Below are 26,085 nucleotides of genomic sequence, written 5' to 3'. Positions count from 1 at the left end.
GTGATCTCAGGACTGATGGCATTGAAGCCTGCAGGGCACGTTAGGAGAGAGACTGCCTACAGATCTAATTAAAATGCACCCAGGAATAAAGTAAGAGGAGGAATCTTTTCTGCCTAATTGGTAAGAGAGGAACTTACTCTGCTAAACTGCTGATGTAATTGGAAATGCCACATACTGGTTTAGCTGGACACAGTGATCAATCAGACATTATTCTTTCCAGCGGCCGTGGAAATGGCTGTGTCACTTGTGGGGGTTAACGAAAGCGCAATCCTGAATGCAAACTTCTTCAAGTCATGAAACAAAGGCAACTGCTTTGTGCGTGGCAAAGCACACTTCTGACAGGGACTGGCACGAACATGACTTATTTACCTTGCACTGCTTTCATATAGCCTTGTTTTAGTGGTCTGTAATGGCCCATGCCTTGCAGAAGTAATTGTTCCTCAAGGGTCCTCCACAGTTCTTGGAGAAGTGATTGTTGAAGGTGATGGGGTGATTTAGGTAGGAAAACCTCTGGTCAAATTAAATCCTTAAATATAGGGTCCCCAATTATGCCATCTTACTGTAAATAACAAAACAGGTTCAATTTCATGGGCTGCTCTAGAGAAAGAGAGCAGGAGGTATGGGTGATTCCTGAATTCAGTGCCTAGAGGTAACAATGGGCTGGATGAAGGCCAATAAAATGCAGCCTAAGCCAGACAAGACAGAAGTGCTTCAACTTTAGGAGAGCAGCCAGCCTATTTTGAATAGGGTTTCCTTGAAGAAAGATTCAGAGCCTAGGAGCACTCCAGGGTCCAAATAGCAGCTAAGGAGCCCCCTACTTGAATACATAGTAATTTTATCAGCCAGTAAATAGCATTGCAACTTTGCTTTCATAATACTAATGTTGATAACAACAAAAAATGTATAGTGCTTTCACGTGTTCAAAGTGCTTCACATGGATTTTCTAATTATAGCCCTGTAAAGTTAAGTCAGGGACGCGGGTGGCGCTGTGGGTAAAACCCAGCGCCTAGGACTTGCCGATCGCATGGTCGGCAGTTCGAATCCCCACGGCGGGGTGCGCTCCCGTCGTTCGGTCCCAGCGCCTGCTAACCTAGCAGTCCGAAAGCACCCCCGGGTACAAGTAGATAAATAGGGACCGCTTACCAGTGGGAAGGTAAACGGCGTTCTGTGTGCTGCACTGGCTCGCCAGATGCAGCTTGTCACGCTGGCCACGTGACCTGGAAGTGTCTGCGGACAGTGCTGACTCCCGGCCTATAGAGTGAGATGAGCGCACAACCCTAGTGTCTGGCAAGACTGGCCCATACGGGCAGGGGTACCTTTACCTTTACCTTTAAAGTTAAGTCAGTATTATCTCTCATTCTGCAGATGGGGGTGGGGACTGAGGCAGAGAGACAGAGAAAGCAGCTCACTTTAATCCAGCTAGTGAGTTCATGGCAGAAGTGAGATTTGAACCACAGACTTCAGGGTTTGTACCTGAATCTCTTAGCATGCTATGCTACACCAATGCCACATTCAACCATTAACCACAAGAAAGGGGAATATATTGTTCTTCCAAAACTGTTGAACTATCTTCAAAAACCGGGGGTATATGGCAGTATATGTCAAGTGTTTAATGGGGCTTCCTTCCCAGGTAAATGTGTATAAGGGTTGCAGCCATAATCATCTTCTGAGTGTTAGCTTTTTATTCATAAATTAATCCAGTCTTAGATAAACACCCTAAGAAAACGGCAACACATGTTTGATGTTATGCTGAAAGCGTTAAAGAGAAATTTAACAACTTCTTTGATGCTTTGATCTCTGAAGAAATCTCACTAAAATTATGATCAAAGTAATTTATATTACTTAACAACAAATCATCTTAAGGCAATAATAAGCATTCTGTTTAATCCACGCAGTCAATTACCCACTACAAATCTCCATCTGTTGGGGGGCAGGACTTCACTTAAGGATCATTTTCTCTTAAAGGTCAACAGAAAGTCACAGAAAGAATCTCCCCTACAAGGAGGTAACAAGTCTTGGCAGCCATGATATATTGCACAGGATGTCATGTCATTTGTGGAATTTTTGTTTTGCGAAGAGAAGGTGCAGTTTTTAGTATACTAGTGCTGAAGAGACGAAATCCAAAGAGTTACACAAGGGTCACTCAATGGCTTGGACCCAATGGGATGTCTGACGTTTTCCCACTCGTACGACAGGTCCTATGTCATACTACAAGCAATCTTGGAAACTCCACTCATTATTATTATTTTTTTAAAAAGGTTTACTGTGTGGCGTGAGGTGGTTGTTGGTGCTTTGCCCACACTCCCCTGGCCATACAAAATTAATCATGTTGTTCTTTGTCATCACGAAGAACTCATAGATGACCCTGTCTTACATCTCACAACTGGAAGAAAAAGTAGCTAATTTGAGCCATGGTTTTGCATGATATACACTATTCCTTTCCACACTAATCAGCGCAATCAATATTACAGCCAGTAGCAGTTGTCAAAAGTTATACCTATTCTCTAATGGTGAGTGATTAGGGAGGAGATGCTACTCTGTCATTACAAACTCTGCAGATGCCATTATCCACATTTCCTCAAATTGGACAAGAAAATATGCTTACATTAAATGAAAATCGATTGCTGTTAAATGTGGTAGGTAGCTCTGGCTAATTTGGATTGACACCATCTATGCGACTTGCAAAGCAGTGGATTGAAGGAAGAGTATTATGTAGCCATAATATATTCAGCACTGACTAGCTGAAGTTCTGTGTAGACAGCCATGCATAACCCACAGAGCTCAAGTGAATCACTTAAGCAGGCACCCATTCATCATGCTTTTGGCATACCTACTGGCAGACCATCTTTTTCTTCTGGATCGGGAAAATTAAGAATCACTTTCAGCAAAACTTTACTGGCTACTTGTAGTGCCACAGGTTCCAATGTGGCCCCACTGTAGTTCATGCAAGGTATTTCAGGTTTTTTTAGGGCAATGAGCCTTTATAAACTTAGTGCAATTTTATAGAAACATACTCAGAAGATAGAGAGTGATAAATGCAAAACTATTGGAATTATGAGTCATAAGCAACTGTGGGAATTTGCCATGGCTGGATGCAGCCTTCCCTGGTCAGCTGACATACACCATGACATATTTAATTCTTTGCAGAATCCTGGTTTGTCAATATGTTCAAGCTTCATATAATTACTACAAATTTGTGTTTCAATTCCATATTTCCTTTTAGGTTGAATGTGAAACTTGAGTACTTACCTGATTAAATTGTTGCAGTTTAGCAATTAAGTTGCTGACGTGTGGGTCCATTCCTCTGACTTTCAATTCTGGGTTATTAATTTGTGCCTTCATCCCATTGGTAACCACTCTGCTTGTATAACTGCAATAGAAAAGGAAAGGAAGGCTTAACATTCAGGTAAATGTCCTTTACTTTTTAGATTCAGTAAACGCTTTGGAAGAGTCTACCAAGCTAAATACATATAACTCCAGGAGAGTCATGGTGAATATCCTGATTTTGTGTGTGTGTGAAATACAGACTTAAGAAGGTGCAGCACAGTTTCTGTAATCAGGTAAGCAGCACCCTGAACCTGCATTTATCTAAAGACCCCTTCCCTGCAAAAACAAAACAAAACGAGACAAAACATCAACAACCCAGAATATACACTAGGACAATGCTTTTATTACAACTAAAAAGAGTGAGCAAGCTTTTTAGTTCTTCAGAATCCTGTCAGACTGAAGATTTCAGAAGAACCTGAAAATTTGCCACCATTTTGTTACCTTTTGATTGCCCTACTTCTTTATTTGGATTTTTTTATATAGAGCTGAATACTGGAACAGTGTTTCCCAACCGGTGTTCCGCGGCACACTAGTGTGCCGCGAGACGTTGCCTGGTGTGCCGTGGGAGGGAGGCGGGCGAGTCGGGCGGCGAGAGGCGGGGTGGCGGCGGCGAGGAGAGGCCGCCCAGCGCGGGGCTCTCGCCGTCTGCCTGCCTGGCTGCCTGCGTGGCGCTGACGTCACGGGGCTGTAACGTGCCCCACATAGGCACACGCGGGGCGGCGAGCGAGCTCCCTCCCACATCCCATCACCGGCTCTGCACCAGGCGGTAGAGCTCGGCGAAGTCGCCGCGCTGGAAGGCCAGCAGCGTGCGCGCCTTGGCCAGGCTCTCGCCCGCCTGCGCCTCCAGGCACGGCGCCTCGGCGTCGGGTGGCAGCGAGCCCAGGAAGCGGCCCAGCCAGCCGGGGTCGCCCGCCTGCAGCAGCGCCTCGCACCCGCACGAGACCTGCTCCGCCGAGAAGCGCGGCGAGCGCGGAGGATCGGGCGCGGCGGAGGCCAGCCCCGCGCTTGGAGAGGACGCAGCAGCCGTCGCCAAACCCGATCCTCCTCCTCCTGCTCCGCCGCCGTCCTCTGGCTCTCGGCCGGGAGGAGCCTGCGGCGACGGGGCGGGCGCCGAAGTTGGCAGAAGTTGGCGCGCCTCCTCGGCAGCGCCTTCGTCCTCCTCCTCCTGCCTCTGCTCTCCTCCGGCGGCGGGGGCGCGCCGCCCTCCCCGGCTGGGGGGCTCGGCGGGGCCCGCGGGGAAGGAGGCCATGTTCGCGGCGCGCGGGATTGCGGCCCTCTTGCCCGCCTCCAACCCGCTCCCCTCCCCCTGCGCGCTGCCCTAGCCGTGCGGGTCTCGTCCCCCTGCGCCGCCGTCCCCTTTCCACATCCTAGGAGCCGCGGTCCGCCTACCGCCCCCGGGCCGCGGCGCGGCTCCCAGCCCGGGCTGGCCTCCGCCTCCTGGGACGCGCGCCCACCCCCACGGCCCCCCAAACTTCGGAGCAACTCTCCAGACGCTTCTCCCCCGCCTCGGTCTCCCTCCTTTCCACTTCTCTTCCCCCCTTCCTTCCCTCTTTCTTTCTCTTTCTCTCCCACCCGCCTTTCCTTCTATTAACTTTCCTTTCCCCTCCCTTCGTCCTTCCTACTTTTACTCCTGGGCTCCTCCCCCCTTTGCGCAGCCACAAATCAATCTCTCTCTCTTTTTTCCCCTCTCTCTCTTCTTTGCTCAGACGCAAAAAAGCGCCGCTTTTTGGAAATCCGGACTGCTGTCCCCGCTGAAACGATACTTTAAAAAAGGAAGAACCCACTGGCTCTTATTTCTGTTTAAAGCAGTAGATCCCGAACTCTTTTGGCCCACTGCCCCCTTGGTTCCACATCCCCCAGTGTCCCCTATGCTTACTCTATAGAAAGCATTACAGGGGTTAACGCGGCTCGCTAAGGAAGATATTAATAGAATTCTGCATTTGGGGGGAGACCCTAACAGTCATCTACCATTACCTTCTATGCTGTTACTATTTTTTTTTTACATAAGTAAAAAGTGACCTTTCCCCATCTGGCATGGTGTGTGCCTCGAGATTTTTTTCATGAAACAAGTGTGCCTTTGCCCAAAAAAGGTTGGGAAACACTGTACTGGAATACCCAGTATAGGCAAAAGGAGGTACTTCTTCACCTAGTGCATTGTCAAACTTGCACTGCAACTTGGATGGCTTTGAACGTAGGCTAAAGAAGTTTATTGAGACTAAAGCTATCAATGGCTACTGGTCATGATGGCTGTGTACAACCTCCAATAATGTCAAAAACAAAGCAGAAAATTGCATGATTATTTACATATTATTGACCAAAAAACCAGCAATAGTAATTACTGCTCATATGCACTTGTGTGAGTTTCATTCTTGACATGAAAATTGTGGCGATTTCGACTCCTATTTCCATTTATGACAGAATTCTCTAACATCCCCAGTTAGAAGACAATTTGCAGACTCATATATATATAAATAGAGAGAGAGAGAGAAAATTCAAATCATCCGTAAACCCTCAGCTCAGAAATTCTCTCATTGATGCACACTATAAATTGCTTTGATTGTTAATTATAGTCTTCCATTAAATGAACTCATTTGATAAGATTCATCAGGTGGTTGTGATCCTGTTCGCCACATGCAGTGACCAACCCTTTTGCTAATTATGACCAAATACCTGAGACAGGTATTGTGTGTCCTTAATATCTGTGACACCAGGGAGAGAAAAATGGTAAGAAATAGAAAAGGAAATAATGACCCAATTAACAAGATATAAATTTCAGCTTATTTGGTGAACAAATGGTTGAAAGCGTGGCCTGCACACAGTCAGCCTTGCCCATATGCCAGAAACACAGCAGCCATTAATTCAACAGATAACAGAGCACACCAAAAATGCTTGGCATGCCGGCTCCCTTTAATTCATGGAGAATAAATAGGTTTTAATCCAGGGAGGGCTGCAAATCATAATATTTGTTGGGCATTGATCATCATAACTCATCATTTTCTAGCACACATTGGAGAGCAGGCTTCTGTGAAGTTTAACAGCGCAACCTGCTCAAAAATAAATCTGACTGGGGCTCCTAAAGAATTGCAGTCTAAATAAAATAACTGCCTGGCTCTTTGGAATTACCTTGGCTGCAATCCTGACTGTCCTGGGCACAGAATGCAGGGTGCAGAGTAATTTTATTAAAAGCCAGTATAGCTCACCTTTCTCTCACCATATACCTTGGCACCCGAACACGAGTGGCTCTCCACAAAGCCCGGATGTTCATTTCAAGGAAAGATCCTCCACCTTGCACTTGATTTATTTATTTATCACACTTAAATCCCACCTTTCTTCCATATATCGCAAGGAGGCGCACATGGGATTCTCAAGCCTGCTTAGTTTCAACGAGGGCCACAGGCCTTCAGGTCATAGCCCAGATACCACACCTCCTTCTCAAGGTCCCAACACTCAGGCTACTCTCAGTGGAAGAAGCACAAAGTCATATTAAGGTGTTAAGGAGGAGCTGCTTGCCGAATGTGAGCCACAGAGGTCTTCCTGAAACGACTGCTTGGGCCATAACTGAGCACACACTGAAAAAAGCTGGTGCTAAGTGCTCAGGTGGAGGAGGAGGAGGAGGAGGAGGAGGAGGAGGAGGAGAAGAAGAAGAAGAGGAGGAGGAGGAGGAGGAGGAGGAGGAGGAGGAGTTTGGATTTGATATCCCACTTTATAACTACCCTAAGGAGTCTCAAAGCGGCTAACATTCTCCTTTCCCTTCCTCCCCCACAACAAACACTCTGTGAGGTGAGTGGGGGTGAGAGACTTCAAAGAAGTGTGACTAGTCCAAGGTCACCCAGCAGCTGCATGTGGAGGAGCAGAGACGCGAACCCGGTTAACCAGATTACGAATGTACTGCTCTTAACCACTACACCACACTGGCACCAAGAGCAGCAAGAGAGGACTGCACAGATCTTTAATGCAGGGACAGGGAACTCTTTTTTCTCCCATTTAAGGCTACATTTCCGCAGGGGTAATCTGTTGGGGGCCGGGTAGATTCAGAAACAAACATGGGTGGGGCCAGAGCCAAAGGTAGGTGGAGCTGACAGCATCACACCAGCCCATCTCCCTCTGTTGGTGCCTTCCTCCCCCTCCATCCATTCTGCCCCACTTGTCCATCGCCATTAATACAAGTCAGTCCTGACTGCTTGCAGGGGGCTTTCCACCTTCCTTCCATTGCTCCACCAACTTCCATCCCTTGGACGCTACTTCTCTCCCCCACCCCACAGTTCACAGCAAGCCTTTCCCCTGCAATGAAGAAGAAGAGTTAGGATTTGATATCCCGCTTTATCACTACCCTACGGAGTCTCAAAGCAGCTAATAACCTCCTTTCCCTTCCTCCCCCACAACAAACACTCTGTGAGGTGAGTGGGGCTGCGAGACTTCAAAGAAGTGTGACTAGCCCAAGGTCACCCAGCAGCTGCATGTGGAGGAGCGAGGAAGCGAACGCGGTTCACCAGAGTACGAGTCCACTGCTCTTAACCACTACACCACATTTTAGCAGCCACATCTCTGTCTCTCCTCAGAGGGAGGCCTGGAGAACAAGAGTGGACCTGGAGTATCCAGAGGGCAGCATGAGGAAGCCACAGGTTCCCCAAGGCTGCCTTAACGAGCCAACCTGCATCATGTGCACAGAACCACCAGGGCTGCAGTCATAGTATGCAGCGCTGGGTTGTGACCCTGCCCAGGCCTAAGAACATGTGACTGAAACAGCCTTCTTTCCTTGCTTACCCCTTCACCTCCTTTCTCGCCCTTTTGTTTCCCCTGTGTCTAACTGTAGATTGTATATGGGTATTTCCTTAAAACTGCTGCAATGCAAACGAGTCCTTTTTTATCACCCCTTCCAAATGTTCTCACAATATTTAATGGGTTAAGTAATCTATCTGAGCATCATATTCATAAAACAGAATCACAGGCTTTTTCTTTTTATCTTTTTAAGCACAACTAAATAAGAGGCAATGTCCTTAAGTGCCTATTGAAGAGGATTCGCTAATTTTCCAAATCAATGAACCTGTGAGGGATTTTCAGTATTCGACGGTACAAATCTCACCCTAATTTAATTATGTAACTTTTGCTAGATCAGCACCACCTTTTGCAAAATACTTAGGTTATGCCATATTGAATGTCTTCATATAAATTACTTGTGGTTGGCTGAGCCAAAATCTGAAAGGAAGAAAGAAAAATCGAGTGCTTTTTCTTTGTTTTGTAGGGGTCATTCCTAACGTTTGTTATTCCTGCTTGGTGTTAAAGAAGTAAAGAAGAGTATTCAATGCTTTTTATGCTTTAAAAAGGGGAGAGTGAGAAGCAGCTGGCTAAGGTGAAATATTAGAGAACCTAAGGGGGAGTTTGTCATGACAAACCTAGACAGCATCTTAAAAAGCAGAGACATCACCTTGCCAACAAAGGTCCGTATAGTTAAAGCCATGGTTTTCCCAGTAGTGATGTATGGAAGTGAGAGCTGGACCATAAAGAAGGCTGATTGCCGAAGAATTGATGCTTTTGAATTATGGTGCTGGAGGAGACTCTTGAGAGTCCCATGGACTGCAAGAAGATCAAACCTATCCATTCTGAAGGAAATCAGCCCTGAGTGCTCACTGGAAGGACAGATCCTGAAGCTGAGACTCCAATACTTTGGCAACCTCATGAGAAGAGAAGGCTCCCTGGAAAAGACCCTGATGTTGGGAAAGATGGAAGGCACAAGGAGAAGGGGACAACAGAAGACGAGATGGTTGGACAGTGTTCTTGAAGCTACCAACATGAGTTTGACCAAACTGCGGGAGTAGTGGAAGACAGGAGTGCCTGGCGTGCTCTGGTCCATGGGGTCACGAAGAGTGGGACATGACTAAACAACTAAACAACAAGAAAGGGGGAGTTTATTTGTCAGACACTTGTACTTTGAGGAGATGAACTACAATTTAGCAATGTAAAAGGGAAGAGTCATTCTCAGACAATTAATTTGGCATACTGATACAGCAATGATTAAAGTTGGTTATCAAAACCATTTCATAATATGCATTCCAGGGAGGGTTGCACTCTTTGTTTCTCTCTGACACACACACCCCTTAAAAAATCTGATTGCCACTGCTCCTTCCATTATCATTGTAATTATTTATGATGCCTAATATGCATGCACAAGTTGGTGAATTTGATAAGTTGGTTCCTTCAATCATCTGTGACCATCTGTTCATAATTGTATGCAATATACAGTGGTACCTCTGGTTACGTACTTAATTCGTTCTGGAGGTCCATTCTTAACCTGAAACTGTTCTTAACCTGAAGCACCACTTTAGCTAATGGGGCCTCCCGCTGCTGCCGCACAATTTCTGTTCTCATCCTGAAGCAAAGTTCTTAACCCGAGGTATTATTTCTGGGTTAGCGGAGTCTGTAACCTGAAGCATATGTAACCTGAAGCGTATGTAACCCGAGGTACCACTGTACAAGATTTTTAAACATAGTTTTAGGAAAGGGTAAGCTGTGTACAGCTGAAGGGAAAGTGGAAATTTTTGCAAAGAAAGGGAAAGGGCAAATCCCGTGTACAGAAGTGTGTGTATGGGAGATGGCGGATGCTGCATAATATTTTTTCTCTGGTGACATTGGTTGCTTGTCCTTATTACAACACAGCAGCGAACATTTAAAGAACATAAAGAGCACAAACTACTGGATCAGACCAAGCAAGCCTGTAATCCTGTTTCCTACAGTGGCCAACCAGATGCCTAGAGGAATCCCTTAAGCAACAGGACTCTTCCAACTGTGTTCCCCCACAACTGGTATAAAATGCAGTATAACATTAAGCATTGCTAACAAATTTCTGAACCACTGGATTTAGAAAGTATGACTTGCTCAGGTTCTGAGATTTTTTATGTCTCATTTTAGTTATTTAGGGCACAATCCAACCACATGCCCATCTACATGTGAAAGGGGATCCACATAGGGATCAATGGAGCCTCTTTCCACTCCCTCAGCCTTTGCCATGGGCCTTTGGACAGACACTCACACATGCCAACATAATCGCCATTATCAGCTACAGGAAGCCTGTACATTTCTCCTGTATATATTATATATTCCATGTATATTGACCGGGAAATGCATACAATTTTCTCTTCATGAAAGAAGGATGTGCACATTCTCCATGAGGCCTGGTGAATGCGTACAATGGCTGGTTATTGTGCACATTAACTGTACAACTTCCATTCCTCTTCACATATACACCTCGTGTCTCCAGTCCTCCAGAGGGCAGCATGTGTGAGGGGAGAGATCATGCCCACTTTAACCTTGAAGGTCCAGGAGTGCTAATGTCAAATATATATTTAATCTAAATTAGAATAAAATACACAGATTTCATCTTTTTTCTTTGTATGTGTATTTTTAAATGATTCCATCGGCAGAGGAGACATATACAAAGCAGAACTAAGCAAGGTCAAGGCACAATACACTTCTCACATTTGGGATGGAACATGCCAATTGCAAGTGGAAGCATCAAATACCCATATGCTCCTGTGTATACAGCACAGATTAACCCTACTGGATCCCTATCAATCAAAATGGAAAACTACATTATACGAAAAGCTAAAAAGCTTGGGGTTTTTGCCACAGGCACTGATAGCCGCAGGTTATGGGAAAGCCAGAGCAACAATTCACCAACGAATCTGGGACGTAGAATTTCAGTGTCACGTGAGTGAGATGAATAAGCACCCAGCAATCAAAGACAATGGGAGAGGTTTTACCCCAGCAATATATCTGTCAAAATTACAAATATCTAAATATAGATGGTCATTCACCCTCGCTAGATTCAATGTGCTGCCATCTGCCTTATTGCAGGGCAGATATGTGGGTAAACCGTATGCGGAGCAAATCTGCCCCTGTGGCCTGATAGAGGTGGAAACCATCTCTCATGTCTTGCTACGATGTCATTTTTATGAGGATATACGCTCAGTCTTTATCACCCCTGTTATACAGAAAATTCCAAGTGGGTCTGAACCTCAATGCTTAAAATCCCTCATAGAGGATGGGGATCCAGAGATCACGCTAAGGGTGGCCAAATTTTGCGCGGCTGCCAAAAAACTCAGAGAACAAACTGTGCTATTACAAAGACTAAGGCCTCTAGATAATATTTTAGAGACTAAGACCTAAACCACATTTCTAATGGCTGCCATATTCCTATTGTTTATTGTCATATTCGATTGTTAATTCAAACATAATTCTATTGTGTTTTATGTTCACTTAGTACGGTATGTGAATCTGGTCTGGGACCATAATAAATTTCATTCATATACAGCAGAGCAAAATCCTAACTTTGTCTTCTCAGAAGTAAATCCTGTTGAATTCAGTGGGACTTATTCCCAGGTAATTGGGGTTAGAGTTGTAGCCCAAGAGACTTGAAATTAGCCCCAGTTCCCTACCACATGAAATACATGTGTAAAAGAGCCTCCAATCACTGCCCTTTAAGTAGGCTATTATATCAACCCTTACTCCACAAATAGCCTGACTACTTACTTCCAAGAAATGAATTTTAAGATTTGCATCATAAAAGCTTTTGATTAGTTTTATTAAGTCTCTTGATTATTTGCCTCAGTGCCATTTCTTTAAAAAGCAACAACTAAGCCTACGAACAGAGCAATTTGAGGCATAGCTATATTTCAACATGAACTCCAAGTATGTGGTTTTGTTTGAATCAGGATCATCTAGAGCAGGGGGCAGCAAACTTTTTCAGCAGGGGGCCAGTCCACTTTCCCTCAGACCCTGTGGGGGGCCAGACTATATTTTGGGGGGGAAAGAAGAAAAAAAAGAATGAATTCCTATGCCCCACAAATAACCCAGAGATGCATTTTAAACAAAAGAACACATTCAACTTATGTAAAAACACACTGATTCCCGGACTGTCCATGGGTGGATTTAGAAGGCGATTGGGCCGGATCTGGCCCCCGGGCCTTAGTTTGCCTACCCATGATCTTGAGAGCAGCATAATTTCTTTCAAGCTGCCTGCTCTTTGAAAAGGTACTGAAAAAGACTACTCATCCTTTTCCCTACACATATGCAGATTCACCTACTTAAATCCCCTTTTTGTGTGTGGAGGCACCGCTATTGACTGGAGAGGGAGAGACTGCTCTGGAATCAGTAATTTGAAAACTGCTATCCTGCGATATGTATAATTAGGGATCTAAGATAACAGCACTGAAGTATGCATAGGAAAAAGCTGAAGTGAAGCAGTACAGTATCAAAATGCAAATATAAAATGGTGGCTTTATATATACATATAAAATATTGAGCAAAACTCAATGAAGCGACACAACTAATTTTCAGATAAATATAAGACAAAGGGGAAAGGGAAGGCAAAAAACACACACACCTTTAAAACCACATATTTGGCATCACAGCTGACAGAAATATTCCAATATTTGAGTGTACGCAATTCAAATGTGGAACTGACTTCAGAGTTTTAACAATAAAATTTGATTGCAATATTCTAAATGCTCACCCAACACATACAGCCAAACATGCTATAAAGTTTCTCGAAGCTACTCAAAAGGGTATCATTGTGTGGTGCTTAAATTCTGCTTAGCTTTATGACACATAAATGTCTGCATCTGATGAAGTGACTGTCAAAGCATTTGCTGGTTTGTTTGTTTTTTAAGACGTTAAGGTGTTCTGTTGGTTTTTTCTGCATTTGATGTTCTGTTGATTTTTCTGCAATTGACCAGCCTGGCTTCCCCTCTAGATGAAAATGTTTGAGCAATTAAGCATGGAATGCTCAGACAGAGAGATACTAGTGGGGCAGATTTTATAGCTCTTATGAGAAAATGAAGATCCCATTACAGCAGGTTGATAGGACAAGCATAAAGGATGTTCAAGGGTTTCATTTGGTCCACATTTTAAAGCTAACTAGCTTGATTCACACTTTCTGGACTAACATGTAGTCCAGACAGTTATCGTTTGGTTTAGGGCATCTTTGAATCTGGGATACAGTTTTTGGCTTTTTTTAAAAAAAGAACCAAAATATGCATAAGAATGTATACACAAATGCATATTTTAGGATAAAATGCATAGAAGAAGGCACTGTTTTTACAGTAAAAGGCATACTGAAACTCCATAAATTTAAATACAGTTTAAAAATAATACAGTGGTACCTCAGGTTAAGAACTTAATTCGTTCTGGAGGTCCGTTCTTAACCTGAAACTGTTCTTAACCTGAAGCACCACTTTAGCTAATGGGGCCTCCCACTGCCGCCACGCTGCTGGAGCACGATTTCTGTTCTCATCCTGAAGCAAAGTTCTTAACCTGAGGTACTATTTCTGGGTTAGCGGAGTCTGTAACCTGAGGCGTCTGTAACCTGAAGTGTCTGTAACCCGAGGTACCACTGTAATCGCAAGAGGTTGCAGAAATGGAGCAAAAATAGACCGATCTACCTAACCCCAGTAGACACAAGGGGAACAGGTTCATTTTATATATTAAAAAACCTGCCGGATAAATGTTGAAATTACACACTACAGATAACGTATAATATACCGTTATACATTCAGTCCTTTTAGGAAAGGACTGTAAGCTTAGTGACAGAGGTAAAAGGTAAAAAGGTCACATGCTTTGCATGCAAAAGGTCCCAGGTTCAATTCCTGGCATCTCCAGGCAGGGCTTGATATCATGGAGAGCTCAACCAGTCAGTGTTGTCAGTACAGTGGTACCTTGGTTGTCAAACGGCTTGGCTCCCAAATGCTACAAACCTGGAAGTGAGTGTTCTGGTCTGCGAATGTTTTTCAGAAGCCGAATGTCTGATGCAGCTTCCATGGCAGGAAGCTCCTGAAGCCAATCGGAATACGCATCTTGGTTTTTGAACTGTTTCGGAGGTCGAACGGACTCTCGGAACGGATTAAATTTGAGAACCAAGGTACCACTGTGCTGGATTAGACAGAACACTAGTTGGACACAGTATAAGGCAGCTTTGTATGTTATCCTGCTCCCATGAACTGCCTGTGCATCTATTTGGCCACTCTTGGATGTGCTCAGCTGGCTGGACGTCTGCTTGATCAGCAAGACAATCCTGACGCAGGCAGGTCAAGCTGCAATCAGCAGAAATAACAGATTTCATTGGAGATCCCTAAGTAGCCAGAGGTCAGCTTTTAAGTTCACCTACTGGGAATGCAGAGCATGCAGAGCGGCATCATTATTCTTCAGGTCATTTCTCATTAAGGAGCAGGAATTCCATCCTGTCCATCCATTAGAGGTTTCTGTGTTGGCTTTTGCCCTGGCCATGAATGTAATTATTATAAAAAATTAATAGGCTCCAGGTACACATGGACAATCAGCAATGCAAGGGCCTGTAATCTTATTTCTCCAAAGAATTCTGGAAACCCTTAATGAAAGCTCATGAAGTAAATACAAGAAACTGCTTGTAGTGTGTGGGGTGGGGGCGCGTGGAAACAAATGTAATCAATGTTTTGATGAGTGTCCATTTTGAAAAGAGCAGTGTGCTGCCCACATCCAAAGAGAAAGTGAAGAACAATGAGAAAACTGGAGATAGTTATATGAGCTCTGTGTCAAACTTAAACATCGTAGGGGATCAAAGTTGTGTGGCAAAGTGATGTGTGTGCTCCGTCTACACAGGGAAGGACAGGCAAGTTCAAACCTGACTCCTGTATAAATGGAATAAAGCAAATATATCTGAGACGTAGAGGCTGTGCTTTGTTAATACTGCACTGAAACACTTCTCTTGACAATCAGGCATCTATCAAGATGTTAACTGTGTTATAGCCAATGAGAAATAGGTTTCCATCATCGCCATCAGCCAGCCAAATCACCGATGTGCTTCAAGCACAGGACTCAGGAGTCTGCAATCTGATCTCTGCAGCACCTGTGCGGAGCCTCACTGCCTTTATGAAATTTCATAAAAGTGTAAGTAACGTCTGCAACAAGGCTAAGCACTGTAATGCCATACGCTCCCCCCTCTCCATAATTCAGCCCCCTCTCTCTAAGTTTAGAAATATTTGGGCACCATTATCTACAGAATCAGGAGATGTGCAAATATGGCAAACTGGATCAAGCAAGGTGAAATTTCAGCTGAACAGCAGCTGAGCTTTCGCTCTCTTTATCCAGTGGGAAAACCTTTACCAATCCAGTAATTTCTAGGGCTCCTCCTGTTTATTGAACATTTATCCAGATTTGATTGCTCAAAGCTTATGTGAAAGTCACCGAGCATCCATTCCAATTTGTTTGTGGGGAGGTTGTAAGACTATGAGCATTCATCCTCTTTTGTTTGCTTAGGGGTTATATGTCTTCCCATCCATCTACCATTATCCCGTACTTTTCCCCATCACTTTCCTAGTCACAAAAAAGTTATGCTAGAGGGATAGAGTACTTCAATCCACTTTAATTGCACAAACTTACATTTATAATATATAACTGGATCCTTCCTGTAAAATACTGACAGTCTGGAGGCAAACCAAGACATAACACACCTAATCATAGAATTGCAGAGTTGAAGGAATCTCCAAGGGTCATCTAGTCCAGCCCCCTGCAATGCAGGAATCTCAGCTAAAGATGTCAGAACTGTGGGATGGAAAGCCAGCTGGCTTGGCCCCAGCCAGAGCATCTCCCTTCTCAGCCTTGCCGCTGCGGCAATCCATCAGTCACCCTCTTCCGACATGCGTCCACGACTCATGCTGCTGAGCATTCAAGAGCACACATTACTCAGCAGAGTAAACACACAACAGATCAGGCTTGAGGCATGGATACTATACTAAACTACGCGTTTATTATACATAAATCAGGACAAAGAAAAACATGGCCTCTCTCCTTGTCGATTGTCTTGGAGAGAGAGAAAACAAACGCAATACAGAGTGGATGTTCTGCTCACGGGACTCTAGCAATCTGTGCTGGAATGTAAACAGACATGTGACATGTAACAATCCCACATATCTGCAGCAAGGGTGGAATGGAATTTCCAACAAAAGCATCCAAGACAGATGGCCATCCAACCTCTGCTTAAAAACCTCCAAGAAAGGAGAGTCCACAACCTCCTGGGGGAGCCCGTTCCACTGTCCAACAGCTCTTACTGTTAGAAAGTTCTTCCTGATGTTTAGCTGAAATTTCCTTTCTTGCAACTCGAAGCCATTGGTTCGAGTCCTACCCTCACGAGCAGGAGAAAACAAGCTTGTTCCCTCTGACGATCCTTCAGGATATTTGAACTGGGACTGATCCTAAGACTTCCTTTATGCAAAGCATGTGCTCTGCCACTGAGCCATCGTCCCATAACAAAAGAGATTCTGACCTTTGGTTCAATCCATTTGTGGCGTTTCATGTCTTCATTCTGCAATGCAGGAGCAAAGCAGCTTATCTGTGAACCTTGCAGCTGCTTTCACATAGTATACAGCAGCAAATCAGGAAACCGCAGGCAATCCAAGTCGCCTCATGTGCTTGTGCCCTTCATGCACAGCACTGCAAAACATGCATTTGTCCAGTGGACCTAGCACATCTTTAAAGGTGCGCATCAATCTTTGAATATCTAATCTTAAAAAAAAGGAAAGATAATGTGTAAAGCAGCCCTGGGTGGCAGGGCAAAGACAGGAATTCCTAATGGTTCCCCCTTTGCTAGGGTGAATCTTGCCAACAAAAGAGAATTCATTCAGGACTTCCTTCTGTTCGATTGTTCTCACTAAGGACTCAAGACTCAAAGTGCCCTCTCTCTGATAAGCAGCAGTAATTAATCTCCCAGCTGTACAGTAAAAGAGTGGAAATGAAAAGTCTTTTATTGGCATTCTCATTATTTAATGATAATTAGGCCCTGGAGTGCCATAACTGCCCCCAATTTTTATTTTACAAATAGCAGTCAGAGTCATTGCTCTTCCTACAGCTGTCTTAAAAATCTGTTGCCAACCCCCAATTGAATAGGATATAATAATAAAAAATAGGCAAGGGCACAGCAGTGGTTCATGCTATGCAGAAACACGCATGATCCAGGGACACACAAACATTTTACTATTTTCAGTTAAATTCTCTTCCCTGCAGATCTCATAGTTTCACTTGCAGAGGACAGTTCAAAACTCCTATATGGTGTCATGGGCCCCACTGCCAGCACTGAGCTAATATCTGAGCATCAAAGGATGGAAAATGATCAAGATGACATAAATGACTTCATGTCACCACCCTAACACATTCTGAGTCCTCCAACAAGAGATCGACAATTATTTAAATGCACAGTGAGGGCAAAACTCTGAAGTCCTCCCTATACTGGTTCTTCCTGTCCCGGAGTTAAGTCAATCCCTTTTACCTGGACAATATCAGAACTCTGCATCAGGCTGAATGATGGCGGAAAGGTTAGTTACAGAAAGTAATACATACCAAGGCGCCACAACAGTATTAATCCTCAGAATCTGCTCTTGGAAAAAAACTGGCTTCTGCTTCTACACTGGTCCTCTTCTAAAATTACCTTGTGCGTTCAGAGCATAAAGAGAAAGGGGCAAATGGAACCACAGAAATGAAGATATGGTATGTTATTTAGCAAAAGGGAACCAGTCCCAGGGTGGAGGAGCAGAAGGAGAAGAAACCATAGTGAATGCTTTCTGAGCATGCATGGAGTAATTCATGACAGTCAGGAGCAAACCCAAATCCTTGCATGGTGGCTGGTGATGGCGGATGCAGGGCTTTTTCTCAACTGGAACTCAGCAGAACTAGGTTCTCTAAGGTGGACTCCATTGCCATTCTAAGAGAACGAGGGAGGCGTTCATGGTGAGTTCCAGCACCTCCTTTTCCAGAAAAATATCACTGAGTGGGATGGGTAATCAGGACAGCATGGTTTGGTTGTGCTCAAAGAGCTAAAGCGGGCAAAGGCAAACTCGACCCTACAGATGTTTTGAGACTACAATTCCCATCATCCCTGACCACTGGTCCTGCTAGCTAGGGATGATGGGAGTTGTAGACCGGAAATATCTGGAGGGCCGAGTTTGCCTATGCCTATGCCTGGGCTGAAAGTGAGAGCTGGACCATAAAGACGGCTGATCGCCAAAGAATTGATGCTTTTGAATTATGGTGCTGGAGGAGACTCTTGAGAGTCCCATGGCCTGCAAGAAGATCAAACCTCTCCATTCTTAAGGAAATCAGCCCTGAGTGCTCACTGGAAGGAGAGATCCTGAAGCTGAGGCTCCAATACTTTGGCCACCTCATGAGAAGAGAAGACTTCCTGGAAAAGACCCTGATGTTGGGAAAGATGGAGGGCAGAAGGAGAAGGGGAGAGAAGAGAAGAGAAGAGAAGGGGACAACAGAGAACGAGATGGTTGGACAGTGTTCTTGAAGCTACCAGCATGAGTTTGACCAAACTGTGGGAGGCAGTGGAAGACAGGAGTGCCTGGCGTGCTCTGGTCCATGGGGTCACAAAGAGTCGGACACAACTAAATGACTAAACATCAACAATGCCTGAGCTAAAGCAAAACAAAACCTCCACCCTGCAATAAAGATGAGCAAGTTTACTTCTGCTCGCTTTCAACTGGTTTATTCATTCCGATTTGTTTTCAGGGAGATTCGATGGTGTAGCATCAAAGCAAGTGCTATTTCACACTTTCCAGTACATTTTCCTGTCACTTTCCTTAAAGGAAATGGTTTCTTCTGCAAGACTTCCTAAACAACTGTAATGCAAAATCTGAATCTGCCAGTCTGTAATTAAATCCCACCTCAATATAATCTGGAGACAGAAACAGTTAAAAAAAAAAATGAAACCAGTATTGTCACCCTAAAATAACTCACTTTCATTTTCTGAGTTGATCTGAGATGCGGAAAATAAACCCAGCCTTTCCTCCCCCAAACAGTATTTCTCCTTTTCCTTAAAGCCTTACCTTGATGAGAAAGAGTGGCAGGTACATAGCAGTGGCATTCAGGACCACATAGTAAAGCAATACTTTGAGAGCAACAGTATTTGGGTGAGCTATTTCCTCTGACCATTTGCTTTCGATTTATTTTATTTTAATTTTTTTTAAACATTACTTTATGGTCAGTCCTGTTCTTAAAAGCAAGGGAACGTGCCTCTTGATAGAACGGGCGCAGAGGCTAAGTGGCTCTCCCAGAAGTGTCCTCATAGCAAAAGCGGAGCTGTATTCAGCAAATAAGCCTTTATTGGACTAGCAATTGTCAGGCCAGCATCCAGCGAACATCAGTTTAGCACACCTAGGCCCTAACTAGGATGCCAAAGCAAGCCTTTGCTTCATATATTTCTGTCATTGCTGGAACAGCTCTATTATCACGATCCTTTGACCTTTTGCCAATAAATTGGTATTTCTACTAAATGACATACTTTTTTAAAAATGTAGAAAAGGGATAAACAATGGCTTTTTATTTCCATTGTAAAAGAACATGAAATAATTTCCTGCCATTTCTATGCACTCTTTGGCATACCAATCACAAAGGGGGTTCATTCACATCTCAGTTTTCCTACAATTTCTGTAATGGTGCAGCCATTGTTAAGAGCACAATTAACAGCAAACCACCATTAGGAGATAAGTGGTACAGTTCCAAAGTGCATCCAAGGCAAAACGTTTTTCTAATCTCTCTCACTCATTTGTGTAAAAAATATAGAAGGATTTCTTCTTGGTCTCCTCATTCTGAGATGATACTTTCAATACGATCATGTTACTGTATTTTGAATTGACTTTTTTTAAAAAGCTTTTATATGTCCATTAATATAACTGAATTGTAAGACATCTGACTGTAGAAATCTAAACAGATATCTGGGGGCGTTTCTGGGAAGGCACCAAAAAAGTCCAGTTGTTGCAGTCTGAAAAACAATAATAAAACTATATATCTATTTAAAGTACCTGATTCTAATCGAGGGGTGGTAGACAGAAATCTCCTTGCATAATGGAGTCTAATGCACCAGTTTAAACAAACAATATTTGTTGAATAAATTGCTCTTCTGTTAAACGCTGCTGTGAATATTTAGAATTATGCTGAACCTCGGGCTCCCCCTAGTGCTGAATAGCTTAATAACCATTATGACCACTACATTTTCTTTCACAGAAGAGACTGTGTGATCAACAGTCTCTTTTCATAGGGGACATTCTTTTTGATGCGTGGCTGGAAACAGAAAGGAGCGTGAATAGTTGCATGGGGTTAGTCACATTAGAGAGCATGGAGAAAGCTAAGTGGGCATCAATAAACCTGCAGTCAATCTTAGTCACAGCTAGAAGTGGGACGGGAGAAGGACTACTGAACAGGTAAAACAAGAGAAGAAAACCTTTCCTTGCATGCTGAGGCAGCGGTAGATAACCTGGTGCCATCACAGTGTTGCTGGACTTCAACTACCGTCATTCCCAGCCAACATGGCCAATGGTCAGTAGGTCAACAACATCTGGAAGGGAGCTCAAAGCCTACCCCTGAGTAGAGGAATGGAAGTGGCGCTGTGGTCTAAACTACTGAGCCTCTTGGGCTTGCTGATCAGAAGGTCAGTGGTTCGAATCCGCATAATGGGGTAAGCTACTGTTGCTCTGTCCCAGCTCCTGCCTACCTAGCAGTTCAAGAGCATACCAGTGCAAGTAGATAAATAGGTACTGCTGTGGCAGGAAGGTAAATTGTGTTTCTGTGCACTCTGGCTTCTGTCACAGTGTTCCGTTGCGCCAGTAGTAGTCATGCTGGCGACACGGCCCAGAAAGCTGTCTGTGGACAAACGCCGGCTCCCTCGGCCTGAAAGCGAGATGAGCGCTGCAACCCCATAGTCGCATTTGACTGGACTTAACAGTCCAGGGGTCCTTTACCTTTTTTTTTTTTTTAAAAGAGGAATGCATTCAAATCTTAACTCTCCACATCTTTCCATAGACATGCCCACACCCAAACCATTTTCTTTTCAGTGGTAATTCAGTCTGAAGGACAGAGGCAAGTAAACAGTTATATTCCACATGCAAGAATTCAACTAGTGATTAATTTCACAGTTAATTTTCACTAGTGTGGTACCTCCAATGTCTATTTCAATACAGCACATGTCTTCTCAAGAAATTGCCATTCACTGATAGGTCAGACAGGGCCTCTCAAATGTCTACCCCCCCCCATTGAAGAGAAATACTGCCTGTGCCTTTTGGATGTTAGCCTCCCCAAAACAAAGACAAGCAAATGTAATTCAGCTAGCAAAATATCCAGTGACTTTTTCTTTAAACAGATAGAAGAAATTATTTTTCTTTAAACAGATAGAAGAAGCAATGCTAAGGCTGTAATGCTGATGCACTATGGAAGCAAATATGGCCAAAGAATCTGTATTTTCTTCTCAGGAAATGAGGACTTTTCAGCGGGGAAAAAAGAAAGATAACTTGTATTTGGTGGAGATGGTAACACTGGGTTTTTGCTGATGGCAATACAAATGCAGGCATTCTATATTCTAGTTCTTTGAAGCAAGCAGATTTCTGACTGTCCAGCTACAATTTGTGTACAGGCGTACCTTGGAAGTCAAACGGAATCTGTTCCGGAAGTCCATTTGACTTCCAAAACGTTTGGAAACCAAAGTGCGGCTTCTGATTGGCTGCAGGAAGCCACGGAAGACTGGTTGGATGTTCAGCTTCCAAAAATAGTTTGAAAACCAGAACATTCACTTCCAGGTTTTGATCGTTTGGGAGCCAATTTGTTCGGGAGCCAAGGTGTTTGAGATCCAAGGTACAACTGTAATGTGTAAATATTTGTACAATTTTAATACTATAGCAGGAGTGGGAATATCCGCCCTTCAATGTACAGTGGTACCTCGGGTTAAGTACTTAATTCGTTCTGGAGGTCTGTACTTAACCTGAAACTGTTCTTAACCTGAAGCACCACTTTAGCTAATGGGGCCTCCTGCTGCTGCTGCGCCGCCGGAGCACAATTTCTGTTCTCATCCTGAAGCAAAGTTCTTAACCTGAAGCACTATTTCTGGGTTAGCGGAGTCTGTAACCTGAAGCATATGTAACCTGAAGCGTATGTAAGCCAAGGTACCACTGTACTTTAGTGTTGCATTCCCATGGGGAAAATCTCTCAAGGATTATACAGCAGTGGTGGGTGGAGTCAGACTTACATGGTCATGCCAAAAACCAGACTCCCACCTCAGACCTCAGATAAACTGCCCTAGAGCATGGAATCATGTGGGCTGGATGTGTCCTCCTGATTCAAGCTTCGACTGCATAGCAAGGCAGTCAGTCAATACCTTAATTTATCAGTTTGATAGTTAGCATGTGGTGAAGGTGGGAAAAGACGTCTGACAAACTCAGCTGCATGTTGGCCTGTGAGCAGAGAAAGTGATGATCAGTCACTGCCAAGTTGGCTAGCAAGGTTAAGGATTCCTTCAAGCCACAGAATGACGTTCCTGTGAGCATACAAGCTCCTGAGACAAAGTTTTAACTACTGCTGGAAGATGAGTATTTGCCAATACTTTGGGAAGAAAGAGGCAGTTTTTCATTACAGGGTGGGGTGGGGAAATATAGCGAGGAAGCCACCACAAAGCAAATCCCAGTGGTTTCTCCCTGCTCCATTTGGCCCCTGACTCAAGCGTTCAGTACAGAGTGGGTGGATCGGGGGCGGCGGCGGGGAGACACTATTGATTATTTGCTATGGGGATATATGAGAGTAAAGCAAAGAGGGGAAAAATTATCTGAACAACTATGGTACTTGTCAACCACATGATTAAATTGACAGGTCTGTGCAGATGGAGGGAAAGAGTTGGTTTGTTAAGGACTAGAAATGAGAATTTATTAAGTGCATGTAGACAATTCCTTGGTATACTCATTAAGGGTCAGATGAAGCTCCCTTAATGCCTTGATGGAGGGTGCTAGGCTATTTCTAATCTGAAGAAACGCCATACAAAAGAGATGATAACCTGAAAAAGATTTGCCACTGTTCCTCTTATTTAGCATTCTCTCTTATTGTCTCCTTCAGTTATGAGCTTTGCTCTGCTAACAATTGCAGGCCGTGATAAGGTGGAGGCCTGCTACCAACTGATCCGTTGGCTCATAATGCAATCTCACTCATGAACAATCCCTAAAAGACAATCCATCAAAGGGAGAGTAAGCATTCCCCTCCTTTCCTGAGGGCACAGCCAAGGTTTTATTAAAAATGGAGGAGGGGAGATACTGGTAGAATTTGCTTTGGAGAGGCTTCCTCACTGTTTTCTGTAGCAATTGAAAGAAAATCCTTCCTCTCCCCCACCCACTTCACTCCAGGAAAGTGGGAAATACTCAGAGTAGACCCACTAAAGTCAACCGACACAACCAACTTAAGTTTATACATTTCTGTGCCTACTAAGACTTAGCTGCATACAACCCTTTGAAAGGTGATGCATCATAATGAGGATGTCACTATTGGTACACATGTTGCATTTCATTCCACAATGCAAACACAGCAGTGCAGCATCCCATCAAAAGCATCTTGAAGATGCCATTCCCAGAGATTCTCATCCAGGTGATTTTTTCAGTGCAACCAAGTCCCACTTTTTTATGAACCAATTTACTCTCTGCCAGCCTTGCGCCTCTTCCTAGCTCCACAGCTGGAGACAGAAATTATTGTAGTTTAATGTTGTGTAGCATCTGTATAACTATGAATTAATCATTGTCAGAAAAGAATAAAGATAATTAGTTTCATCCTCTGTGGCTTTTTTACTTGGTAATTGTCCAAGCAGGGACCTGTGCCTTTCATAGAGTCAGCAGATCCACAGTGTTGAAATGTCATTATTCAGTTTCTCTCTTGCGCACAGAAAATAATATTTAAAAATTTTGGTAAGATGTGTGAGCAGGCTTGGAAATTAATTGAATCATCCACATTTTATTAGTTTAGCTGAATGATATTCTGTGGCAACAGTCAGATTATTTAAATGCTATGTGGTAAACACAAGAAACATTCAAACTTCAAGGTAAGTCCTGGCGAATTCTTGACTCCAATAATAAAAAAGCCACTAACAATCCATGTTTGGCTGCAAGAAATAAACCCATGACAAAAGGAAGACTATATCCATGTACTCCACAGACCTGGTGCCTGTCATGAACTGGCAGAACAAGAAAAACCTAACATTGGCTGAAAAAGAGAAGTTTCAGAGTGAAACAGGTTTAGTGATAACGAAAAAAGTGAAGTAACTGGGGGTAAACTTAACATCTAAGAATGTGAACTTATTTAAGGACAACTATGACAAATGTTGGACAGAAGTAAAGAAAGATCTAGAAATATGGTCAAGGTTGAGACTCTCCTTGTTAGGCCGAATTGCTGTCATCAAGATGAATGTATTGCCTAGAATGTTGTTTTTATTCCAGACGTTGCAGATTTTGGACAAGATGGACTGTTTCAAGAAGTGGCAGAAAGACATACAGTGGTGCCTCGCAAGACGAAATTAATTCGTTCCGCAAGTTTTTTCTTCTTGCGAGTTTTTCGTCTTGCGATGCACGGTTTCCCATAGGAATGCATTGAAAATAAATTAATGCATTCCTATGGAAACCGACTTCAGACCAGGTCCGGGGACAATCTGTTCCCCAACCTCTTCTGAAGGCTGGGGGGGGCGAATGTCTTTGCTCCCCTCCCCAACGGCAGCATTTTAAAATCGCCCCGGACAGCGGAGTACTTCTCCGCTGTCCGGGGCAATTTAAAAGCCCTCCCGGGAAGGCAGCCAGGGGGGACAAAGATTTTCGCCCCCCGCCAGCCTTCAGAAGAGGTCCAGGACCTCTTCTGAAGGCTGGCGGGGGGCAAAAATCTTTGTCCCCCCTGCCTGCCTGCCTTTAAAAGCCCTCCCGGGAGAGCGGAGAAACCCACGCGTTTCTCCGCTACCCCGGGAGGGCTTTTAAAGGCAGGCAGGCAGGCAGGCAGGCAGGCAGGGGGGACAAAGATTTTCGCCCCCCGCCAGCCTTCAGAAGGCTGGGGGGGGGCGAAAGTCTTTGCTCCCCCCCCCACGGCAGCATTTTAAAATCGCCCCGGACAGCGGAGGACTTCTCCGCTGTCCGGGGCGATTTAAAAGCCCTCCCGGGAAGGCAGCCAGGGGGGACAAAGATTTTCGCCCCCCGCCAGCCTTCCCCTCTTTTGAAGCAAGGGGCGGCAATGGGGAGAAGATCGCTTCTCCCCGTTGCCACCCCTTGCTTCAAAAAGGGTCCGGGGGGAGAGAGAGGAAGGCGCGCGCCGTTCCCTCTGTCCCCTCTTTTGAAGCAAGGGGCGGCAACGGGGAGAAGATCGCTTCTCCCCGTTGCCACCCCTTGCTTCAAAAAGGGTCCGGGGGGAGAGAGAGGAAGGCGCGCGCCGTTCCCTCTGTCCCCTCTTTTGAAGCAAGGGGCGGCAATGGGGAGAAGATCGCTTCTCCCCGTTGCCACCCCTTGCTTCAAAAGGGGTCCGGGGGGAGAGAGAGGAAGGCGCGCGCTGTCCGGGGCGATTTTAAAATGCTGCCGGGCGGCAGCGCTGCCGCCCAGCAGCATTTAAAAAAACCCCGGGACAGCAGGGGACTTCTCCTTTGTCCCAAGGTTTTTTAAAATGCTGGCGGGCGGCAGCGAAGGCTTCGCTGCCACACGCCAGCATTTTAAATTCGCCCCGGACAGCGGAGAAGTCCCCCGCTGTCCCGAGGTTTTTTAAAATGCTGGCGTCTTCCCCTTTCTCCCCGGACCTCTTTTGAAGCAAGGGGCGGCAAAGGGGAGAAGCGATCTTCTCCCCGTTGCCGCCCCCTGCTTCAAAAGAGGGGACAGAGGGAACGGCGCGCGCCTTCCTCTCTCTCCCCCCGGACCCCTTTTGAAGCAAGGGGTGGCAACGGGGAGAAAGGGGAAGACGCCAGCATTTTAA

At 44.7% G+C, this 26,085-nt stretch overlaps 1 protein-coding gene across 2 annotated transcripts in view; it reads right to left on the bottom strand.

The window, feature by feature from the left end:
* LOC114597755 (glypican-5-like) overlaps positions 1-26,085 on the bottom strand; it is a 416,629-nt gene that overhangs the window by 173,679 nt on the left and 216,865 nt on the right. For both annotated transcript variants that reach the window (XM_028730984.2, XM_028730985.2), the window contains one exon: positions 3,250-3,370. In XM_028730984.2, the coding sequence (XP_028586817.2) occupies positions 3,250-3,370 (121 nt within the window). The remainder of the gene's footprint in view (positions 1-3,249; positions 3,371-26,085) is intronic.

Source organism: Podarcis muralis, chromosome 6 (genome assembly GCF_964188315.1).
Source record: "Podarcis muralis chromosome 6, rPodMur119.hap1.1, whole genome shotgun sequence".
Lineage (NCBI taxonomy): Eukaryota > Metazoa > Chordata > Lepidosauria > Squamata > Lacertidae > Podarcis > Podarcis muralis.
Note: the sequence above shows the minus strand (reverse complement) of the source record. Positions and strands in the feature narration are given on the sequence as shown.